The sequence below is a fragment of the Populus euphratica genome, unplaced genomic scaffold (genome assembly GCF_000495115.2).
Source record: "Populus euphratica unplaced genomic scaffold, PopEup_1.0 scaffold29.1, whole genome shotgun sequence".
Taxonomy (NCBI): domain Eukaryota; kingdom Viridiplantae; phylum Streptophyta; class Magnoliopsida; order Malpighiales; family Salicaceae; genus Populus; species Populus euphratica.
In genome coordinates, this window is record NW_011499888.1 from 227086 (window position 1) to 252716 (window position 25631).

Genomic DNA, 25631 nt, shown 5'->3' on the forward strand with positions numbered 1-25631 from the left:
CCTTTTCTCTTTCGTGAGGATAATACATGTGGCATGCGATTAAAATTAAATGATAGGAGTTTTGTCAAAGGATTAGCAAATTTTTATTAAATTATTCTTTTATTTCACCAATATTTTGATTTTATATGAATTTTTTAATTACAAAAATGAAATTTAAATTGTATTGAATATTATAAACTTTGTGCTGGTGTTAGTGTTTGTGTTGCTAATTCCAAAACTTCTTTATAATTACTTAGTGGCTAGCTAAAAATATTAATAAGAAGGTAGAGAAATATGTTGTGTTTTATGGATTTGGGATTGGGATTGGGACTGCAGTTATTAATTTCATCTTTTCCTTCACATAATTGCTCCTTTTTTTCACCATTGCATTAATTTTGCTTCCTTGTTATGCAGATTGTAGACAAGGGGTTTAGAAGTCTAAAAAGCGATTCAAATATATCTAGTAAATTAATTTATTCAGTTACCTGCCTTTTAGGTGTGATTTTTTGGGATCGTCGATAATAGAAAATAATATAAATCATATCTTGAAATTTTATTTAACAACTTAAATTTTTGGATTGAATTGTTTTTTTGACATAGTATTAAAGTCTTGATAACCAAATGGTAAAGGTTCGAATCTCACGATCCTCATTAATTTAATAAAAATTAAATATAAGGTAATATGAAGGTTCAAATCTCACGATCCTCATTAATTTGATAAAAATTAAATATAAGGTAATATGAGTCTGTTTAAGTTTTAAATTTAAAGAGCTTTCAATTGAGGGGGTGTGTTAAAAAATAATATAAGTCATATCTTGGGATTTTATCTAAAAGCTTAAGCTATTGGGTTGAGATGATTATTTGATATGGTATCAGAGTCTTGATGACTTAGCGGTCACGAGTTCAAATCTTATTATTTATATTTATTTGATAAAAATTAAATACAAAATAAATGTGAGTTTGTGCTAGTTTCAAATCTAAAAAGCTTTTACTTAAAAAAAATCTTAAAAAATAATATAAATTATATTTTGAAACCTCACATAACATCTTAAGTTTTTTAGTTAAATTGATTTTTTAATAATTAAAAAATAATAAACTTTATATGTTCAACTTATAGATATCTTAGAATATTTACAAAAGAAAAAAAAATCAATTGATATATCTAATCTGTTCAGGTAAAAAAAATAAATGAATGGAGTTAATAGTTTATAAAATTTTAAAAATTAAATTGATTATAATTATTAATCTGAACCCGAATCGAATATATCCATTGAGAAATGAGAGCGAAAATGCCTCATTAATCTTTTCGCATAAAAAATTGTGGAATCATTTGTATGGCCTGACGATGTTTTCGTCTTTGCAATAATTATTTTTCGTTGCTTTTGTCATTGCATTTCTTTTTTTTTATATTATTATTATTTTTTGTATTTCGAGTTTCAAGTTTCAACGGTTGACCACTCGCTCTCTCGCAACTATTGACCACACGCTCTCTCTAGATTTCTAAATCCCTGCCTAAAGTCTTTCAATAAAAATGTTCTTGAAGGACCTGGTCTATGGTCCTCCTTTACGAACTCTATCAAACCGCGTTTCTTTACTCTCTTTTCTTCATAAATCCAAATACATCTTCAAAATGCTACGTTAGTCCACCTCTAAATATCATCACCACCTTCTTCTTTTCTTGTCTTGTGTACCACCATGAAACTAGTATCCAGTTATCCCACAAACCATTCTTTCTATGGCTTGTTATTTCTTTAGCCAACCTCTTCCTCATCTCTTCTTCTACTTCGTTCTTTCTTCTTCTTTCATTCCATTCGTTTCTCCCCTCTCGACTGTGTCGATATCTGAAACTTCTAACCAAACATTGGTATGTGCGTTAGTACATGTCCCTGGTGCCACACAGTCTTCTCTAAACTGTTCAAGTTTTCCTAGTGGAATTCAAATCCCTTTGAATTCTAATATTTCCTTCTCTGCCATAGTTGGTGGAGATGGATTCCTCTGTGGTTTGATATCCTTGTCTTTGTCTCCTGCTACTTCAACTTTGGTTTGTTGGAGATTCTCTGTTAATGGTAATAACATGACCTACAAGAGAATTTATCAAGACCTGGCTCTCAGTCAACTGGAAGCAGGAAATTCTGTGACTTGTGGTCTAGTTAATGCCACTAATCGCCTCGAATGCTGGCCACGGAGAAAGTTCAAGACTAGCAGTGTGGATCAGAATTTTTCAAGTATGGCTGTTGGTGAAGATTTCGTATGTGGGCTATTAGAATCTGGGAATATTGCTTGTCTTGGAAGTTATAATGCTGTTGTTGGCCAAGAGCCCAAAGGGAACTATAGAGCAATTGCTGCTGGGTCTGGGCATGCTTGTGCTATAAATTTTACTGGTAAGTTGGATTGTTGGGGAAGTATGGCAGGGGAGAAGCTGCCGCAAGGTGAGTTCATATCAATGGCCCTGGGGGAGAATCGTAGTTGCGCTCTGCGGACTGATGAGACAGTAGTTTGTTGGGGGCAAGATAATTTCAGTTTGCCAGAGAGGTTTAGGGAGACTTACTTTAGTACTATTGAAGCGAAAAGAAAAGTCTTCTGTGGAGTTCTGAAATCGAATCTTTCCTTGTATTGTTGGGGTAATGAGAATTTTAACCCCAATTCAGTTGTGTTTAAGGATGTATTGCCAGGCCCCTGTCGAAGTTCTTGTGGTCTAGATGGTATCATGGAAGGATCTGGCACATTGTGTCCCGTGGGACAACAGATTTGCCTGCATTCCAAGAAAAATATCCGTAATAGTGTTCCACCTGCACTAGAAAAGAGGTGCAAATGGAGCGGTAAAATGATAGCTTTTTTAGTGGTGGGATGTGTGGGTTCCCTCATTTTATTGCTAGTCATTGGGTTCTTTCTCTTCAAGTACTGCAAGTGTAGAGGCTGCCGCGTTCATGATTCCGGTCGCTTGGATGGGACCGGACCAGGAGCCCCTGTTGAACAGGGTGGTGGTCCAAGCCAACCTCATGCCCCACAAACTGAAGAAGCATCGCCGGTCTTCGAGAAGCGGCTGAGCCAGTTGGCTAGCATGGGAAATGCGGGTCACTTGGAGGAGTTCTCTTTGCAAGTTATACTTGAAGCCACCAACAATTTCTCACACGATAAAACAATTGGCACGGGAAGCTTTGGTTCAGTTTATCAAGCAACATTAGAGGATGGCCGTGAAGTAGCTATCAAGCGAGCTGAGATATCAAACACTTCTTCATACGCTGTCGGAACAAGGCGTCAAGAGGACAAGGACAGTGCATTTGTCAATGAGCTTGAATCTCTTTCAAGACTCCACCACAAGAATCTTGTCAGGTTATTAGGATTCTGCGAAGATAGCAATGAGCGGGTGTTAGTCTACGAGTATGTGCACAACGGCACCCTTCATGACCATCTCCACAAGCTCGAGAACTCACCGTTAATGTCATGGGCTGCACGCATCAAGGTAGCCCTAGATGCAGCCAGAGGCGTCGAGTACCTTCACACATACGCAGTGCCACCAGTCATCCACCGTGATATCAAGTCATCAAACATATTGCTCGACTCCACGTGGACTGCCAAGGTGTCTGATTTCGGTCTCTCTTTGATGGGCCCCGAAGATGACATGTCACACCTCTCACTCCGCGCAGCTGGCACGGTGGGTTACATTGACCCAGAGTATTATAGACTCCAGCAGTTGACCACGAAGAGTGATGTCTACAGTTTTGGGGTAGTGTTGCTGGAGCTACTCTCCGGGCTCAAGGCCATCCACAAAAATGAAAACAGGGTGCCTAGGAATGTGGTGGATTTTGTTGTGCCCTACATTGTCCAAGATGAAATCCATAGAGTTTTAGACTCAAGAGTGCCGCCACCAACGCCGTTTGAAATTGAGGCAGTGATATACATAGGGTACTTAGCAGCAGATTGTGTGACACTTGAAGGTCGAGACAGGCCATCCATGACTGGTGTTGTAAATAGCCTAGAGAAGGCATTGGCGGCGTGCCTGGTGCACCCAACATCGCTTTCCCGGTCCACAACCAGTGGTTCCACATGAGAGGTTAACACAGAAAGAACTGGTCAATATGTGCATCTCTCTCTAGAGCTCGGCATCAAACATGTGCCATGAAATAGTCCTCTTCTTTTGTGTGTTGAGTGTATAGTAAATAGTAGTCTAAGCCATTTTTTGTCAAATACAAGGAAAATTCTCCTTCAATTTGTTCATTGATGAGGCAAAAAGTTTATGACGACGTGCCTAACACAAAATCATTACAGTTTCTTTCTTTCTATGATTCTTACAACTTTCAGATTTGAATTCACTTCTTCCATTACAACACGAATGCACCAAAGAATGGAGTCAACCCTTTCCAATAGCACCATAACCACCACAGGAAGGACAGGGAGACTGCTACCCCGTTTTCTTAGCTCAGCTGAATTATTTAAGTTATGATTGCGACTGATTTAAAAAGGTTTTGCATAAAATATAGGTAGGTTTACAAAGGCCTATCTTTACTTCTAAAAAACTATTGGCCCAGTGGTTCAATGATTTGAGAAGTCTTCGAAATCATGGCGCTATGCAATGTCAACAATAATAGCTTATAGCACATACCAGAACACGTCCAACGCGTCTATGAACGGTTTCTGACTATAGCTTCCTCGCGGTTTATAAGAACCAACGAGTCCTAATTACAGAAGTGCAGTGTTGATCCTTGACAAGAAGTTTTCGTGATGCTTGACAACAAAGTATAAATTGATCCTTGCTATCCAAGATCTTCAATAAGTCAGGCTTGTTCCTGGTCTTATAACAGAAGTGCAGTGTTAGAGCTCTATTTGGTCGTTCTTGAGTCTAGCATTCTAACAAATATTCTCATTCAAAAAGAAGAAAATACACTCATAAGAGAAACTCAAGATTAACCTAATTTAAAAAAAAAAATTAAACATGTTGAGTGACTTGAGTTCCATAAATTCCAAGAAGAAAGAAAAGAGCAACGCTAGTTGAGTAGGAAGTGTTTGGTATCGTCTTTTAGTAGGAGTGGTATTAAGATTCTTCCATGTGCTTCGTCCACAAGAAGTTGTTCATACAGACGGGAAAGAAACATGTGCACCAATTAGATGGTCAATTCAAAGTTTGTGTTGGATTTGTTGGAAGAGAAGACTATTTCTAGCTTAATTATAATGAAAAAGTCTAGCAGGGATTTGAAGCCTGATACCTTTGAATGTTTCTCAACTACAAAGACTGAAAAAGTCTTCAAGATGATACTACAGAGATTTTCATTGCTTCCAAGGATCAAATCTTTGCTATAACAGGATCATCTAGAAAAGCTGGAACGAGCATTAAGTATCAAATAAAAATGCACTATCAGGACTTGCTGACTTTATGTAAAGATGGGAAAATACAGGCACCCATCAACACCTACGTGGTTGTCATCCACAATAGCTATCATTTGCTGGAACATTCTTTACTTGAGAAAATTCAAACAAGTTTAGACAGCACAAACATGTACACAAATTTATAAATACTTAAAAATGTTGAAAATGCAAACTCAAGGATGCTTTATCCATAGCAGTGTTAAGCTGGTCAAATTACCAGAAATGGAGACCAGCATATGCAACATGATGCTTACTAGCATATGTAAACTAGTTGTCCTTGGAAAGGAATTGCATGAAGACTCTACATGAAGTTTTTTATTTTTTTCCCGCGGTATTTTAGGGACTAAAAGACCTCAAATTTAGCACTGTTCAATTGGTTTCCATAAAAATTAAATCCAAATTGTCACAAGCTATACTTCAAAGAATAATATAATAACAATGACTATCAAATGTCAAGCATGTGGTAATTCTAAGAAAGAGAAAACAAGGACACTTACTAGCTAAGCATTTATGGAAATTGAGGCATAAACCTGAGTATATGGGCAAAAAAATAAAGGCTGGCAATTATACCATTTTTCATAATTCCTGAGTCCTCACTATTGGTTATACACCAGCTCTTCCCTCTATCTATGCAGCCAGAAATCCTTAAATCAACTTCCTATCCTCAAGTAATTTTGTGAGAGCACCATCAATTTGTGCAAACACATCTTCTTTGGGAACATTTCCGTTAACCCATACACATCTTCTTTGGGAACATTTCCGTTAACCTGAAATCAACAAAATGGCTCTCCAATTTAGATTTGATAATAGTATAATACCAGATGCATTATCTGCCAAATCATATCCATATACCAGAAACCCTCTCTCTCTCCCCCTCCCTCCCCCTCCCTCTCTTTCCCACTCTTTCTTGACGATAATCTACTGCCTCAACAAGCAGATTTTCCTCCCTCATAGGGGACATGCAAGACAAATTGCTTGTATTTAACTCAAAATAACACAGAGCGACTCTCTGCATTTCACCTTTCCTTTCATATTGTTGTTTAACAAAAGAAAAGGAAACCCAGTAAATATTGCTGGCATCGGATTAGTGGCAGTAAGAACATGGTTAAAATAGAGCACAAGCATCGACAGAGGTGATACACATGTGGAATAATAGAAATCTGAAGTATAATGCTTGAGCATATCCACCAACATGCACATTGTCATATACTTGTTGGGGAGTATCTTCTAGTAGCAGCCCTTGCATCAACTTACCAAGAGCTGTTCAACATAATAATTTATTCACGAGGTCGTGGAGCTGATAGCATTAGGATAGCTGGGATAATATTGTCGTGTCTTCAATTGAACACACGCAAATAATATTAGAGTGTGAGAGTGAGAGAGAGAGAGAGAGAGAGAGAGGTATTTTATCACTTGCCTTGAGTGTAATGTCTTCATACATTAAAAGTACTGCCTCCACATTTTGATGATGAGTTTGCAACCGCATCTTCACCTAAATACAGCCATACAAAAAAAGGAAACAAACATTATCGCTTAGCAACATTTACCCAATGACCCATTAAAGACACAAAGAAGACAGTCCTCTGAACTAATATGAGTGTAAGTAAACAGATCAAGTTCAAAACATGCCTTTTCTTCAGTGTCATCAAAACGTTGGGTGAGCCTGGCAGCAATTTCTTCAGTCTCAGGGGGAGAATACTTGAGGTGGTATATCTTCCCAGTAACAGGGTCTAACCTACGTCCAACCACTCTTTCAACAAGAATCTCTTCATTGACCTGCAAATCAACATTCATGAGGTTAGCTGAAGGGGGAAACTCGATATTTAGAATTTGAAATCTACCCAAGGATGTGAAGATACATCAAGGCCATTGCGTTGTTAAACCAATTCTTTCATCTTCATTAACATCTTCTTTTACTTTGGCTTGCATAAAGTATCCTAAAAGTTTTTTGAAACATAAATGGAAATCATCAAATTATGTACAGGGAAGAATATCAGCATGCAAGTACGCATTCTCTTCTTCCTAACCAGATAATGGGATGCAACCAAATAATATAGCATGCCTGCAGCAACAAGAATTCTTACTTCCAGGAGAATAAAAAGATCGGGCTGGAAGCCAAATTCTTTAAGAGCAGTTGCTTGTAATAAGCTCCTTGGGTATCCATCTAAAAGCCAACCATTTTCTTGAGAGTCTGGCAGCAGCAGACGCTCCTTTACCATCTACAAGATCAGGTCATTGAATACACAATATGAATGATTTGAAAGGAGCGGAGGAGGAAAGAAGGGGGCAGTGAAATCATGCCTACCATGACAACTATTTCATTTGGGACCAACTGCCCTTTATCATGCCTGCCATTTCATTTGGCTACTGCAGCAAGAAAGCCATCATATTGATGATAGTGACTACATGATCTGCTCATACACAAAAACTTCAACTTGCTTTGGCATTATGCCCAGTCCTGGCTGAGGGTTCAATCTGTGTTTTCTCAACGGCAAATGCAAAATGAGAAATAATGCAGTGAATGTTTTAACTTCTATCAGCAAATCCCCATAAAAACATTGGGAATGGAAAACATATCTGATCTCAAAGCAGAATTTCAAGTACTCGTCTTGTTTATACAAGTAATCACCAATGACACTAACAATTCCAACTGCTTGAGCTCAGCTTGCAATTGGCTTTTCTGATAGCTCAATCAAACCACTTGCACAATAATCCAAGCATTAGCAGAAGTTAAGTATGACATACTCATTAATGCCATACGAAAAACTACTGACAGGAGCTCAAGGGGGCAAATAAGGTGATTTTTATCAGTGATTGCCTAGCTACTGCAGCAAGAAAGCCATCATATTGATGATAGTGACTACATGATCTGCTCATACACAAAAACCTCAACTTGCTTTGGCATTATGCCCAGTCCTGGCTGAGGAAGAGTAGAGGGAATTGATTTTAAAGTTTCAACTAGAAGATCAATCAAATGGGTTTTCAATTGTGTTTCTCTACATTTTGAAGGCCGCATGTATCAAATCCTAATAGTTTACACTAACCACCTCCCTTCCTGAGTGAAACAGATATGCCAATCCTTGGGAACAAGTGAAACTATCATGCAACTCTCAAGCGAAGCTGAGCTTTCAAATACCAAATTACATAGAGATGAAGTTGGATTAGCGTAGACACCAAGTCAACATAATCTCATAAGATTGATGGATCTCACAAATTAATGTCGAACATGCTTTATTAAGGGGAACTGGACTTGACTAAGCACAAACAACTATGCCAAGCTGCCCATCCAAACTCGTTTCTTTTAGAGCCCTGTGTGCCAAAGCAGTAAATTGTCTGTTTTCCTTCATCGGTATACTATTTAAGTAGTGTGAACATGTTCCATGGAGAAAGTACTTGACTATGTAATTAAAACATAAAATACACTTGAGAATAGTTCGGGTTCTCAAAATTCATACAAGCAATGAAAACAATAAATTTCAAATAATATTTGGGAGATTTTAGGATCTCGTTAGATAAATCTAGAGTTCAAAGATTTATTATTTAAAAATCTGATTTTCATCGGCTTTAAATAATTCTTTAAAGGCTGGGTTGTTGCAAACTAAAAGTTGTCCAATTATTCAATCTCTAACGGTAATTTACATGAATCATCAGTGAAAAATCTCCTAAATTCCTATTTAAAAGAAAGAGATTATTATACCTTTGTTAGCTCTTTGTTCTAACTTGCCTAGTTTTTTTGGTAAAAGACAACAGCTTAAAAATAAAAGGCATAGTTTTATATTTATAAGGAATCCTAAAAACCCTATAAATCACAATATCCATTTGCTCCTTAAATAATATTCATACATTATTAAAGGATAATTTTAGAGACTTAATCAATCAAATCCCTACTTGATTATTTTTGGACTAAAATTATAATCCCTAAATTAAATAAATTTTAGTACTTAATTTCTAAAATTATTTGCAATCAAGTCACACTTAATTAATTATCTCAGTTTAACTTCTAACTAATGATTCTTAATGTATGTGACTCTTTAGGTTCCTAACATGTTGGTCCAAGTATAAATTATAATTATAAAATAATAGAATTAAATAAATCAAACAGTTTAATTTATTATCAATTCAGTAATTGATTAATTTATATTTGAAGATCAAGTGCATCGTCTAGCAACGCGTCATGATCTCCTAAATATTAAGAGAGTTATAAGTGATTTGATTTAACCTTTTAGTGACTAGTTTTTCAATATAATTATTATCCCTCCATCAATAATGTTTTGATTTAAATATTTTAGCATAGAGTGTGTCTGTTATTTCAAATCATAATTGTTCGCAATATTATAAACATTGATAATTTGAATATATTTTTTTTTCAAATTTTATTCCACCTTGTGCAAGGATTTAACAAACAATATTATTTGAGAACATGTGGAACATTTTTATTAATTCACATGGGGTGTTGAATCCTTTCTTGATCACTCAAATTTATTTATATAGTTTATGTTATATCCAATATCTACTACTTTCTTGATCACTCAAATTTATTCATATAGTTTATGTTATATCCAATATCTACTCATTTGTTACCTATACCAAGACAACATGTAGTAGAATTAAAACATAACACTCTATATAAAATAACTTAGTAGTCTCAAGTCTAAGGATCATTTACATAACTGTCATGTGAGTCTTTCCATAAACACAAGTAATATCTCCATATGGAGTTCTCATAAAGGTCAGTTTAGTGTACATGTTTTATAACAAGCACCTACATATTAGTTCTAGGTATCTTTTATATCTTAATTTATGAGAACAACTACTTCCTTTCAAAAAGAAAATAATACAACATGTATCCGTCTCTGTAGCTCTAATAAATGTTCAATATTTAAAAGAGTATCAATTAGGAATATTTTAAGAGCAATGATTTGATATAATATAAATCTCATAATTATAATAATTTTATAATTTTTTTTGCAAAGTATTTTTGTTCATGGACTTTATTTTTACTCTAGATTTATTAATATTAGATGAATATTAAAAATAAATTAAATTTTATTAATAATAAATATACAATTAAATAAATATAATAACATCAATTATACAACATATTAAACTAACAATATAACTCACTGTTAACACACTCAATAGATAATTCATATCGAAGAACATGCTGTCATTAACATTAGAACCACAATGTCTAGATCAGATTCTTCAAACCTTCACCGGATAAAAATCCAAAGAAATCCCAGGAAGATACACGCATTACAATGAAAAGAAATTCTTTAAAAAGCCACACTTTCGTAGGCAGAACAGTAAACATAATTAACAAGTGAGGGAAACTAAAAGTGGCTCCCTAAAGAAAGGATTAATGAAGCTGAGCAACAGAGAGTACAGGAGATCAAAATAAATATAAGGAAAAAAAAGCTTACTTTCTTAGTGATGAGCTCACATTGAGTACCTTTACCAGAAGCAGGAGCTCCGGAAATCATTATCTTCAATGGGTCTGCCTTTGCTGATGCCACAACCTGCACAAACAACACACACATAAAAATTATCGGGAAAAAAGGAGAAAAGAAGCCAAACAAAATCATCTAACAACAACAAAACCCTATAGTTCGGGTTCTCAATTAACAACATATCAATCATGGTGAAATCCAAAATACAGAAAACATGAAATCTTTTTTACTCACAAAAGCTGAATTCTTGGTTTCGTTGAAACGAGTGGACAAAAGGGTTTGATGGGAACGAAGAGAGAGGCAATATCTGATGTTACTGTAACAAAAAGATAAGTTAGAAGAGAAGAGGATCTGGGAGGACTTTGAGGAAGAACAAGGCTGTTCAGGGGTCCCTTTTCCATTCACTCCCCAGTTGAAATTGCAGGAGCTTGTAGCGGCCATTTCTCTGTCTTGTTTTTCCTCTGTTTCACAAATGTCACACGTTTGTCGAGTGGTTGTGTGGGATATTCTTGGAAGTTTTTTTTAATTAATGTGGGTGTTCGGACAGCTTGCGTGTACCACGATTAATCTCACGGGTCCTGAAGTTAACGATCATATAAGTCTCCAGTGGCCATCATATGAGCAACCAAGAACTCGAATCTGAGATCACAAAGAAAACAAATCCCTTAATCCTAAGTTTTTATCATTTGGCCACCACCTAAATAGTTGGGATATTCTTGGAAGTTGGTAGGAGCAGTGGTGGTGTAGGATCGACAATCAACGATGCTTGGAGACTAGGGAAGGAGTCCGTCGTCTATGTATAGCTTGCTATTTGAATATATTTTCTTTCCAAGAAAAAGACTGAACATACATGTTTTTTTTTACATAAAAATTATTAAGTTTATATAAAAACTAATTTATGTACATAAAGTCCAAAACTATTTAGGTTAATAAATAAAAAAAATTATTAATAACAATTAAATATATATTTAAAAAAATTGAGAAACGAATCTAAATTAAGATATTTTGATCTCTTATCTAATTATATTCAATGATTTTATTTATTAAATTAATTTTTTATTTAATAAAATAATAATAGAGATAGATAAACACATAAATTTAATTGAAAAAATAAAATGAAAAAAAATACCTCACAAGGTTCTCTTATTAAAAATACTATTCAAAATAAATTTTTTCAAATGAATTTTAATTATATAAAACATAAAATTAAACATAGCTGAATTAGAATAATCTCTTCAAAAATTAAATACATATAAAATTATTATTTACAAAGGGGTAAACATGAAAAATAAGAAATTAGAGAGAAATGTTAAATATAAATTAAAAAAATATTAAAGAAAAACAAATCTAAAACAATATATTTTTTAAAAAGAAAAATTACAAAGTCATTAGGCCTTGCAAGCTAGGCTAGCGTCTAGCCCTAATAGTTGACGCACAAGCTCTATTTTTTAAAATGAAATCATGTTAAATGCTTTATTATTTAAAAAAATTTGATAAATAAAAATTTTTAATAAAAAAATAATAAAGGAAAAATAAATAACAATTATAAAAATGAGGACTAAAGTTAATATAAAAAAATAAATTTTAAGAGATAAAATTAAAAAATAAATATTCAAAATAAAATATACATTTTAATTGATGATCAAATTTAATATAATCATCAAATAATATAACATTTCTAAATCTTTCACGATTTCTAAAAAATGTTTTCCCTTTAAATTTTTCAGGAAAACACTTTCCTGAAAACCAAGATAAATATTTCTTTGACTGGAAAGTATTTTTCGTTAACCAACTTTTCTAATGACAAACAAACAAAGAAAAGTTTAAAAAGTAGTTTTCTAAAAATTAATAAGAAGAGTTTAAAAAGTAGTTTTCTAAAAATTAATTTCTAAAAAACAAATATGACCTAATAAAAAATAAATAATAAATTTATAATAAGCTATCAGTGTGTGAACAATGTTCTTCTATAGTAAAAATATCACACCTCAATCTTTATTTCACTTAAAAATAGGTAATGAGTTAGATAATTTAATTCAACTTAATCTAAAATAACAAATCATAAACTTAAAAATATTAAAAAGTAAACTAGGTTTTACTCAAATTTTAACTAAGTTAACAAAGTTACAAATGATAAAATGACAACTTATACAAATTAAAAAAATAAAAATTATATTATATTTAACTTGACCAAGTTTCAAGATATTGATTAGATTTAATTAAATTAACTCTCCGTCGGTTAATACAAAACCCTGCCTGAATTTACAAGGTTGATCCATTAAAATGAGGGCCGTTAACACTGCTTTGCTATTGCCGGCATGTTTTGGTCAGGCGTTGCTGTTGTTGGGCTCTGAATTTGTTGGGTCAGTACAATGCCCATATTTTAAGCATTGATTGGATACAAACCACTGGATATTCTTTTACTATTTTATTGAATTCTATTTGCTCAAATTGAAAGAGGCGAGGCTAAAAATAATAGTGGGAGGATGAACACAAATTCAGAATAAAATATATGGCCAAAATAAAAGAAATTTTAATTTTTTGAGAGGCCAATGAGAAGAAATTAAAAGAATTAACATAAATTTAAAGTAAAGAGAAAGGGATAAATGTGAAATAATAGAATTCTTATTTTTTTTATTTTTTATTTTTTGATAGAATTCTTATTTTTTTATTTTTTATTTTTTGAGGGGAAAAGGAAGCTCATGATAGCCATAAACATTATCCATTTTCTGAGTATCATATTCTAGATTCCCTCTTGAGTATATTTGTTTTACCTCAACCAATCACTTTGAGGCACGTTGTCTGTGGGCGAGCGAATTTGTCTTGAAATTTCATGGAAAATAAATTTTAAAAAATTGATTAAAAACATAAAAATATGTTGGAAATTATTTTCTGATATTAAGTATTTAATGTCAAAAGTCCTAAAAATAAATTATGAGAAAATAGGTTGTTTGGTTATATTTTACTATACAATGAAAAAATTAAAAATATTTTGTAATATTTTTTTGTGTGCACTAAAAAATCAATTACAAAAGTTGACATGAAATATATAAAATATAAAGTGTTTCTCATGGTTCAAATAAAATGTTTCAATATAAATATTTCATAACTCAAATGAGATATAACTTTATTATTATTTATTTAATAATTAGAGTTTAAGTTAAACCATTTGAAAAATAGAAAAATAAAAATGAGCTACGGTGAAAAGTGTATAGAATTAAATGAGAAAAAAACAAAAAAAAAATCCTTACTGTTAAGAAAATCTGATCTAGAAAATTAAATTATATTTTATATTGTTTATTTTTTTATTTTTTTTTACTTTGCCTCAATTTTCTCAAAAATTATAGTATATATTGCATATTTTATAAGTTGTATAACATTTTAAATCCACACTAATTTGAGTAAAAAGAATCAATAAAAAAATATGAATTATTTTCAAAATTGCCACTTTATTCTAATTAACAACTAAAGAGCCAATGTTACCTTAAAATAATGAAATTGACACCAGGTTACATTACTAGAAAAAAGAGGAAAAGAAAAAAGAACACAAAAGAAACTTACAAAAGAACAAAGGGTTTTGTCTAGGTTCGATTTAGGTTGATTGGTTGGTGATGTAGTGGAGGCTAGAATTCTGGTTTGATTTCAGGCAAAGGGTGGCTAGAGTTGCTGGTTTATAGAGGAGATGAGGCAAAGAGAGTGATTGTTTTTCTTGGTTATGGTGGCTGTTACATGGGTCTACTTTAAACTCTATTGGAGTTATTTGATTGTTGTGGGGTTGTTCAACAGCGTGGTGGCTGGATGTGAAGATGCTGTCGTGACTGGTCAACAGTGGGTGGTTGTTGTCTGTAGACGGTGGCATGACCGTGGCTACTGTTCTGGAGGTGGTGGCATGGCTTTGGTTGCTAATCCGGGGAGGATGAATAGTGACTAGGGTTTCAGGGAGGATGAAATGATTTTTGTCTGAAAAGAGAGAAATCGTGAGGAGTCTTGCTATTAGACAAATAACTGATTGATAATTGGTGAATTTATATGCAATTTCTATCTTTTGATTGAAGTAGTCTATTGTCTTTTGATGGGGACAAATATGAGATGAAAAGAAAGAAGGGAAGGGACAGAAGGAAAGAATAAAGGGGAAGAGATTGAATAAAAGGACGATATATAAAGTACGTGCGTAAATTTATTGTGTTATCTTATTTTAAATTTTAAATTAAATAAATATATAAATTGTAATTTTCTGAACAATAACTAATTTAAAGGATGTAAATGCACCTAACAATTGAAAATTTTGCAGTGTTTTGACAAGTTTAAGGACTCAACCTGCGAATGGCCAAAAAAAAAAGAAGAAGAAAAACTATATGAATTAAAATGCACTCCTGCTGAGGAATGGCTGAAACGCTGGTGTAGAGAGGTTTGCTGCTCACGTTGCTAGGCTGAGAGTTGCTGGTCTGCTTGACAGAGGAAAACCACAGGCTGCACTGTTGCCAATAGTGAAGTCTGCTCACAGGTTGTATCCTAGGACTGCTATCATGACTGAAGCTCATGGTGGAAATGAGAGGAGCTTCCTGGTGTAGAGTGATTAGTACGGTGAGAGATGGTGGTGCTCACGGTGCAAAAAATGAGATTCTACCGCAACTGGTGAATATTCTATTAGAGTTCATGGATGTTGTGTGAGGTGACTGGTGGCAACACTACCATGGCGGCTGGTGTTGGGGTGGAGACTGACCCTGGGGAGGAGCTCCTGGTGAAAAAGAAAAAACTCTGCTACAGTTGAGAAATGGTGTGCCTGATAAAGAACAATCTCTGCTGCTGTTGGAAGGAGGAGCTCCACTGCTCACAGTTGAAACAATTGTCGATGCTGAAAGGATGAAGGCTGAGCTGCTGTTGGAAAATCCTTCACTGTTGCTGGAACGGTTGAAGATGAATAAAGGCTGACTGTGCTGCTGCTGAAGCTGCTGGTCTAGCTAATTCTCTTGTTGTTGTTCACAATGTTGTTGCTGTGAGTGGAGTCTCTCTGTTGGAACAAGAAAAACAAAGTTGCTGTGAACAGAGGAGAGGGGGTAGACGTTGCTTGGCGGCTGGACGTGACTGATGCTGAAAACCTCTGCTACTTCTCACGGCTGACAGAAGAGAAGCTGGCCTGACTAAAAAGAAGACTCCTGCTCACGGTGCGGAAGACTGGCAGCTGTGAGGGAGAGAAGGCTTCTTGTTTTTCTTGGAAAGGAGGAGGTCGTATTTTTGTACTTGATGTTTTACGGGAGAGAGGGGTATCTTCTTGTTGGATTGTTATTGGTGGAGAGGGCTTTTACATGGGTCCTCATTTTCTTTCTTCGCATTTTTAGGCCTCTTGTCCATATATATTTTTTATTTTTTATGATTTTTATTTTTTTATGTAATTTGGTATTTTTTAAAAAAGGCTGACTCAATAAAAAATAATAATGATTTTGAAATGTGAGCGTTGAAAACAAATTCTTGAATTTTAAATTCTTTTTTAAAAGATGTTAAGAATGCTGAAAATATGTTTAAATAGTTTTTTTTGTTTTTTGCTATTTCTATTTTTTTAAAAAAATAAGGTTAAAAATTGGGTTATGACTAAAAAAATAAGAATTTATTATTTTTTTATGACTTAAAAGATTTAGAGTGGCCATCTAGTATTTTGATAAATAAAATTTTTAAAAGAAATCTTAAAAGAAATTCTAATTGATATTTAAAGTTTGGATGGTTAAGTATATAAAAGATAATATTACCTTACCTCTAGCACACCTTACCATGTGTTTAGAAGGTATTGAAAGAAATTTGTGTTGGTGTTTTTAATGATATAATGATTTATAGTAATTCTATGGCAAAGCAATTAAAGCATTGAAAAAGGGTATCTACTGATATAGAAGATTCAGGTTGTAGGGGATTGGCCTCCTCCCAGGAGTTTTAAACAGTTAAGACGGTACCTTGGTTTTACAGGGCACTACTGAAAATTTGTAAAGGGGAATGGGTCTATTGCAAGCCATTAACCTAATTGCTAAAAAAAGACGCTTTTAAATGGACAGTGGAGTCAGCAGAGGCATTCAATCAAATCAAGAAGGTTATGACCCAACCTCCTGTACTAGCCTTACCTGACCTTAATAAGCTATTTGTAATGGAAATTGATGCTTATTGATGGGTATTGCAGCTTTACTAATGCAAGAAGGGCACTCTATAGCTTATATAATCATATTATTAGGTCTAAGGCAGCGAGCCCTATTGACTTATGAGCGGGAAATGTTAGCAATCTTACATGCTATGAGCAAATAGAGACATTATCTTTGGGGAAGGCATTTTATGATCAGGACTGATCATGTTAGCTTTAAGTAACTTTTGGAACAAAAGGTATCTTCACCTCTCAGAATTTATGGTTGGTTGAGTTATTGGGGTTTGATTATGATATATAATACAACAAAGGAAGAGACAATGTAGCTGTGGATGCCCTCTCAAGGAACTCTAGTGGGTAACTATTTACCATTGCAGTTTTTACAATCTCTACTTCTATTATAGATGAGGCCACCGGTTCATGGAGGAAGGATAAGGCAATACAGTTTATTATTAAGGATATACAAAAGGTTCCCACATCACATCGTTACTACAAATGGGTGAACAGTCACTTGAAGAAAGGGGAAGATAATGGTAGGAGATGACCTTGAGTTGCAGAGTGAGTTGATTTCTATGTTTCATGATTCTACTCTGGGGGACATTTAGGAGCTACTATCAACACTAAAAGGGAGGAGAGTTTATTCTACTGGAAGAGGCAACATAAACATGTTAGGCAATATGTAAGAGAATGCCCTACTTGTCAGAGGAATAAGCTTGAGAATGTACCTAGTCCTGGGTTGCTACAGCTTCTACCAATCCTTCAAGCACTCTTCATTAACATTAACATGGACTTCATAGAAGGTTTACCTAAGTCTTGTGGCAAAGAAGTTGTATTTGCGGTAGTAGACAGACTTTGTAAGTACGCACATTTCATGGCTTTAGCTCATCGTTACCCTGCTCTTACATCAGCCACTGCGTTCATGGAAAATGTCTCTCAATTGCATAGTCTACCTGATACTATAGTGAGTGATAGAGATTCAGTTTCCTAAGTCAGTTTTAGAAGAATTTATTTGCCTATCAAAAGGTGGACTTACTCTATTCTATGGCCAAGTAGTTAACAAATGTCTGGAGACTTATCTAAGATGCATGACTAGGGTAGCACTCCTAATCAGTGGTCTCAGTGGCTTTCTTTAGCCGAATGGTGGTATAATTCTGATTACCACTCCTCCATCAAATCAACTCATTATGAAATTTTGTATGGAAAAATAACTCTCATTCACACTCCCTATTTTCCCAAGGATTCTACTACTGAGTCAACTGATGAGTTCTTAACCAGAAAGGAGGAGATGCTTTAGTTGATCAAGGATAACCTAAAGAAGTCCCAGCACATGATGGTGCAGTTAGCAAACAAAAAGAGAAGCGAGAGGATATTCAAGATCCGAGATTGGGCTTATCTTAAAGTACAACCTTACAAGCAGAATCCAATAGCGCCGAGAAAATCACAGAAACTAGCAGCTAAATATTTTGGCCTTATCAAATAACTGAATGAATTGGAGCAGTTGCATACAAACTTTGCTTACCCACCACTGCTACAGTCCACCCATTATTCCATGTTTCGCAATTGAAATGACTGGTTGGAAATAGAAGAGGGCAAGAAGATTTACCTGTAGAGTCACTGGAGCCTCCCCTGCAACCTCAAGCCATCTTGGATTGATGAATGGTGAAAAGACGTAACCAAGCAGCTACCCAGGTTCTTGTACTTTGGAAGGGATGTCCACCATCGGAGGTTACATGGGAGTTTACGGATGAACTATCTCTCAGATTTCCAGGATTTGCCTTTGAGGAGGTGTGTTTGAAGGGGGGAAATTGTTACAAGGGGATACCAGAGGCGAAATGGTTGCTGATATTTGAAAAAAATAGAAGGACTTGGAGGACTGGATTTGAATGGAAGATCGTTGCTCTTGTAAATGGAGTCAATACGCTGCGTTTCATTTACAACTCATGCGCATCATTTTATTAATAAGCTTCTTTAATTATGTTTGCAATGAAGTGCAATTTAAAAATAAAAAAATAAAGTATTTTTAAAATAGGTTAGAGTTTTTTTATTTTAAATTTTTTATATTTTCAAAATCATTTTAATGTGTTGATATTAAAATTAATTTTAAAATTAAAAATAATATTTTAATATATTAACAAAAAAAAACATAATAAATTAGCACAAATGTCATTCAAACTCCCTCCATCTCTATCCTTGTCTTCCTCTTCTTCTTCCTACCTTAAAACTATCCATACACCTCGATTGGAACTGGCTCACAGCCATTTTCAAACGGTAACCTCCAGAATTGGTTGGTCATTGGAACCATAACAATTAGCATTGTTACAAATTATAGAGATTTGTTCTATTTCTTAAATTACAAAATTTAAATATTAAAAGTTAACATTTCAAAGAAAATAATTTATGTAAATGCACTGTATTTATGTGAAAATACTCTGTTAAAATTGTAAAAAAAAAAAAACTTAATTTCATTTTATAATTAATCCATAATTCAAAGATACTGTTACAATTGAATAAAACATAAATCATAATTGAGCATGAATTCTCTACTTCAAATCCCGAAGTAAAAGATGATGATAAGGAAATCACTGTATGTCCTTGCTTCTCTTCTAATAAACTTAGGTGCGGGTGAGATAATTTTTTTCAAATAAAAAAATAATTATATATGTAGATTTTTTTTTTGCATATATTTACTTAAATAGATCAAAAAATTATATGTGTTAATAAATTAAAAAATCTTAAACAATAAATATATAAAATAAGAGATAGATACATATATCAAAATATTTAGTCTTGTAAAAAGAGATATTTATACAGTAGCATTTGTTAGATTTATTTATGAAACTGATTTTTTTTATTTAAAAAAAAAAATAAAGACATAATTTGATTTGATTAAGTAAAATAAAAAGGAAACAAAATACTATGTAGGGCTTTATATATTATAAATATTATTTAAAAATAATTCTTTTTATTTTTAAAAAATAAAATTATAGAAATAAAAGATAAAAAATTATAGAAAAATTAGAAAAATATCTTAAAAAATAAAATGCATAACTAAAAATTAATTATCATTTCAAACAAGCTCTCTAAACAATAAAAAAAGGATATTAATTTAAATATAATAAACAAATTTTAAAAAATACATATAAAAAAAAAGCATTAATTTGAAGGGGAAAGAAAAAGAATCAAGCACTACTAAGCTTTGGCTTCACTTGGCCTATTTTGTTAGAACTCATACTTCTTTTCTTACAAAACAAATATACATGCAGACTTTTTTATGTATTTTTGTATATAAAAAGATTTAAAGTATAAATTAAAAAGTTCATGAATACATATAACTAAATAAATCAAGAATTATTTATATTAATAAATATAAGAAAATATTAATAATAACTAAAAATTAAATTAAAAAAATTAAATGTGTTAACAAACAGAACATTTACTTGATTTTGTTTATTGAATTTATTTATTAAAATTAATTTTTAATTCAATCAAAAGATATTAAAAATAGATACTCATATTAAATCAATTGCATAAAAAGGTGAAAAAGAATATTATGTAACAATGCACATATTAGAAATATTATTTGAAAATAAATATTTTAAAAATTTTAAAAATAAAGTACTTGCATACAAAAAGATTAAAAAACTATAGATGAATCATATTAATTTTTTCAAAAATTAAATATGCATGACACAATCAAAAAATAATTTCTATTCAGAAAGATTAAATAAACAAAAAGAATAACAAATGAGAGATATTAATGAAACATAAATTTAAAATTATTTTTAAAAAGGATATATCAAAAAATAAAACCACTAAAAAAATGCAATATAAAAAAAAATATCTGATTATTGTAATTTAACTTGTTAAACTTGTGACTAAAACCATAAACTCAATTAAATCTAATAATTGTTTTACCTTGTATTTATATTCAACCTTAAAAAAATGATAAAAAAAAACCTAAACTCGTAGGCTTATGGTCCAGCGCACCTTAGCCACTAAATTAAAGAGCTTGATTCAATATATTCTTATTAAATATTAATATTGATATAAAAAATATTTATTTATAATTAAATGATATCAAGAAAAGATTCCACTTTGAATCTTCCTCTTAGAACAAAACTCATAAGTTATAAATATATAATTTTTATTCTTTATTATATATATATATATATATATTTTCAAAATATCTTTCTAAAATATTTTTATATATTTTTATTTAAATATCATAAATTCTTTATCTTTACCAAAAAAATTTTTTACAGATACTAATTAAAGTCACGTCAATTTATCAAATACTAAGCAAAAACTGTCAATAACAATACCAATTAATTAATTAATTATCTAACCCATAAATCATTTTCCTAAGCTAATTGAATTTTTGAAAGTTCATCACCACTATCTCCCAACTCACTGGCCTCACCATCCTTGATCTCATAGACAATATCTTCTATGGCCGTATCCCCTCCTCCATCTCCTCCTCGCTTATCAACCTCCAAAGCCCAAACCTTGACTCTCCGTTCCAACTCGTTCTCAGGCGCAGTCCCTAACTCAATCACCAACTGATTGAGAATGTAAGGCATATCTTGACTCTATTCCTAGTGGGCTAGGAAGGAGGCAAAGATTCAGGCAGCTAGGCATTAGTTTGAGTTTACTATCGAGACCCAAAAGTAGAGATAAAGGCAAAGGTTCCCCATATTTTTTTTATCTGGGTGCCTCCCAAAAGCAGAGACCCGCCAATAAGTTGGTGGAAATTTTATCCACTTACTTTGACCGAGGGACCAATGGAGAGACAACTTTCATTATCCGAACTTTATTACAAGCACAAGTTGAATTATTTATGCTCTTGCATCAGCAACACAAATTCAGATAAGGGAACTGATCATAATTACACCTAATCTAATTAATTGGTAATGTTTCTTCCGATTCGCATATTCTATATATGCTAACATATGCCTGTAGATTGAGCGCAAGAGAGAGTTCGGAGAGCAATGGAGAGTTTTGAGTTGAGCAAAATCCTTATATTTGGAGGAACTGGCTACATAGGCAAGTACATGGTGAAGGCAAGTGTCTTGCTGGGGCACAAAACCTATGTCTATGCTCGTCCCATCTCCCCACAATCTTCTCCCTCCAAAAAACACATCCATCAGGAATTTCAATCCATGGGCATCGCCATTGTTCAGGTAACCAAATATTCAAGTTCTCCATGAGATCACCCTTCACTTTGAGCAATCTGTAGAGAAAAATATAGCTAAATATTTGATTTGTTTGCTAACTTTGTGATGTAACAGGGAGAATTGGATGAACACGATAAACTTGTATCACTACTTCGCCAAGTGGATGTAGTGATCTCAACATTACCTTACCCGCAAGTTCTTGCTCAGCTCAAGATCATAGATGCCATGAAAGTCTCTGGTAACATAAAGGTATCTGTTTCTTTTCGATAGATTGTAAGTTTGTAGAGGAATTTGTAGAATTTCAAACGTGATACGTTTTAGTTTTGTGCAAGATGACGATTTTTGGCTGAAATCTTCCAAGAAGTTCAACTGTTCTAATAGTTTTGTTGAAAATAAATATCGATCAGAGGTTCATTCCATCAGATTTTGGAATAGAAGAGGATCGGGTTTCTCCATTACCACCATTTCAAGCTTTTCTTGACAAGAAGAGAAAGGTAAGAAGGGCCATAGAAGCAGCTGGGATACCATACACTTTTGTTGCTGCAAATTGTTGTGGTGCCTACTTCATCAATATATTACTTCGTCCCCAGGCGCAACCACGTGATATCACTGTTTATGGCGACGGACAAGCCAAGGGTAGGTACCATTTACCCATGCGCCCTTGATTATTTGGGCACGGAAAACTTCTTTCCAATCCTTGAAGTTGTTTCCAATGATGTGGTCTAATTATTATTTTAGAGATTCATGTTTCAATACTAAAATTCATTTTATTTACAATTTTTTAAATAAAAAATAATTGGACAATCACATTTCAATTTATTTTTTTAAAAGCAGTTTGATAAAAATATTTTTTTTATGAGTATCCAAGAAAAGGTTGATCGGGTTTTTAATTTTTTAATTTATTTTATTTTTAATTTTAAAGTAACTTTGAGTTGTTGGGTTGGGAATTAGTTTATCAAGATTTTTATAATATTTTTTATTAAAAATTAGAAACTAAACATTGACTTACTCATGATTTATTTGTAAATACTTTGGAGGTGATGAAATATTATTCACTCTATTTTCTTTTTTTTAAGGTATTAGATATTTATTTTTGTTTATTTTGATTAGGAAAAATAGATTAAATTATTAAAAATAAAAAAAATATTTAATTGTCTAAAATATAAATCCTTTGAATTTTTTTTAACACACTAGGAAAAAATGGGCAATTAACATCAGATTTCAGTAACAGAATAAATGTTACAAGTCTCTCGTGCAAATAAAGAATGTCAAGGAGAAGAGGAATTAAGGTTCAATTGATTCGAAAGAAATCACCGTTATCCTTCCATCTGATGTTGTCAAAACGCACCGTGTTATTAATTTTGTGTCAAACGCAGCGTTTAGTCATGTTGTTTTACTCTTGTTAGTCGTGTTGCCAGTGCCACGTGTTGACTTAGAAGACAAGAATAGTGGGTACTTGGTAGTGTTCTAGAAGGAATGTGGGTACCTATGTAACAGTATTTGACAGGGAAGACGGGGACATGATGAATTAACAAATACTCTATTTCTTCTTGCCTGTTCTTGGTGACCATATTTTAACTAAAAAAATTCATCAACGATAAATCTACATCTGATGTTATCTGTTGTTGATTGAGAATCTGTAAAGAGTTTGATGAGTTAATTATAGTTTATTTAGGGTTTTTTATTTTAATTATTTTTTATAATTTTATTTTTAATACTAAATTAATTGGTATTTTGTTTTTATAATTTGTTGTTTTTTGTTTTATATTATGTTATTTTTTGTTTCATGATGCTTATTCAGAAAATTAATTTAAGTTAATTTAAATTTTTTAATCAATTTTTTAAATTTTATTTAATTAATTAATTAAAAATTAAGTTTCAATATATTGTTTGATTTATTTTATATGAGATTATCATGGTTTTATAATTTGAGTTATAAATTTTATATATTAAGTTAGATTCATCAAGTTAATCCAATATATTATCATCTTAATTATTTAAAAAAAATATTATTTTTAATTTTTTAATCAAATTATTTTTTCTTAGTTGTCTACATTTCCCTTGAACTTGTTAAGTTCACTTAGTTATATAAGTTAATTTCTGTATAGTTTTTTTTTTTGAAAATATATTAGTAATGCATTAATTTTTTTAATATTTAAAAATAAATTAATTTGCAGCAAATAGATAATTTAGTGATTAGCTATAACACAATCAAATTTTTATTTTGAGAAAAAAATAAAAATTAAACCAAACGACCTCTAACAAATATAAATTTTCTACTGCTAATTCTTTCTTTCTTTCTTTCTTTCTTTCTTTCTTTCTTTCTTTCTTTCTTTCTTTCTTTCTTTCTTTCTTTCTTTCTTTCTTTCTTTCTTTCTTTCTTTCTTTCTTTCTTTCTTTCTTTCTTTCTTTCTTTCTTGATATATATATATATCCTTCAGCGGTTCTAATCTATGAAGAGGATGTTGCCATGTATACCATCAAGGTAGCAGATGATGCAAGAACATTGAACCGAGTTGTAACCTATCAGCCATCCAAGAACATCGTTTCTCAGCTTGCACTCATCTCTCTCTGGGAAAAGAAGACCGGTCAGAATTTTATTAGGGTTCATCTCTCCGAGCAAGAGCTTGTGAAGCTCTCTAAGAGTAAGAATGTTTGCTATATTTTATTAGTTATGCTACCCTTGAATTGAGGATCAGTAAAATGGTATAAAATTCACGAGTCATGATGATTCATTAACTCATAACCTTGATTTGAATTAAATTAATTTTATGTAAAATAAATTTACAGTTGATTTGATCAAACTTTATCGACACAACAAGTTAAATCACAATACAGTCGATATGGTCAAAATAAGAGAGAAAACCAGTTTAATTTTTTTAAAATTTCAAAATAACAATGTAATTTTTTTAAAATTAAAATAATATCATTTTAAATTCTTGATTTAATAGCTATGCTTTTTAAACCATCCATCCTTTTGGTGAATTGATACTCTTCAAATTTGGTTAATATTTAACTTGCTTTTTAACAATATTATTGCAGCCTTACCACCTCCACAAAATATTCCAGTGTCTATCCTTCACAGTGTATTCATAAAGGGTGATCTGACTGGCTACGAGCTAGGTGACGATGACTTGGAGGCTTCGCAGTTATATCCAGACTACGAGTACACAACAATTGATAAGCTTCTTGATATTTTTCTGATCGACCCTCCGGAGCCAGCAATGGGAGCTTTTGAATGATCTCTCAAATTTGCTGCTGTTCTTTAGAGTCTGCGCTGCTAAGTGTTTGAAAATCTAAAATAAATGAGCATTGATATGCTTGGTTCATTGAGTTGCTGCAAGTGCAGCATGCAACTGATGTCTTTTTCGTGGATTTGATTCGACTTGGAAGGTGCATTCGCCTTCTCAACTTGTTTTCTATCTTTAATTCTTGATGGATGTCTGGCATGAGAGTAATTTAATCTCTTCTACTTATGTTCGAAAGAGTTTTTTGAAAGAGAAAATTTTAAATTAGGTTAAGATTCAACCTTAAAATCATGATTAA

The 25631-nt window shown here is 32.5% G+C and overlaps 3 protein-coding genes and 1 long non-coding RNA gene across 4 annotated transcripts; 3 read left to right on the forward strand and 1 right to left on the reverse strand.

Annotated features, from left to right (window-relative positions):
- Nucleotides 1-1486: 1486 nt before the first annotated feature.
- On the forward strand, nt 1487-4260 carry CCR4 (CRINKLY4 related 4). The gene has a single exon (XM_011033214.1). The coding sequence runs from the start codon at nt 1715-1717 to the stop codon at nt 4028-4030; it is 2316 nt and encodes a 771-aa protein (XP_011031516.1). The 5' UTR covers nt 1487-1714; the 3' UTR covers nt 4031-4260.
- Nucleotides 4261-5993: 1733 nt separating this feature from the next.
- On the reverse strand, nt 5994-11309 carry LOC105130816 (adenylate kinase, chloroplastic-like). Its single transcript, XM_011033499.1, has 6 exons — nt 11028-11309; nt 10767-10862; nt 7428-7562; nt 6973-7119; nt 6761-6835; nt 5994-6110 (listed from the first exon to the last, which is right to left on the reverse strand). Exons 1-6 carry the CDS (start codon nt 11232-11234, stop codon nt 5994-5996), a joined length of 777 nt encoding a protein of 258 aa, XP_011031801.1. The 5' UTR covers nt 11235-11309.
- A 3011-nt stretch (nt 11310-14320) lies between these two features.
- Nucleotides 14321-16067, forward strand: LOC105130639 (uncharacterized). Its single transcript, XR_843277.1, has 2 exons — nt 14321-14953; nt 15082-16067. It is a non-coding gene; the product is annotated as an uncharacterized LOC105130639 (long non-coding RNA).
- A 5727-nt stretch (nt 16068-21794) lies between these two features.
- On the forward strand, nt 21795-25496 carry LOC105130640 (eugenol synthase 1-like). Its single transcript, XM_011033215.1, has 5 exons — nt 21795-22091; nt 22200-22334; nt 22493-22721; nt 24527-24730; nt 25128-25496. The coding sequence occupies exons 1-5, from the start codon at nt 21900-21902 to the stop codon at nt 25325-25327; spliced, it is 960 nt and encodes a 319-aa protein (XP_011031517.1). The 5' UTR covers nt 21795-21899; the 3' UTR covers nt 25328-25496.
- Nucleotides 25497-25631: the final 135 nt, after the last annotated feature.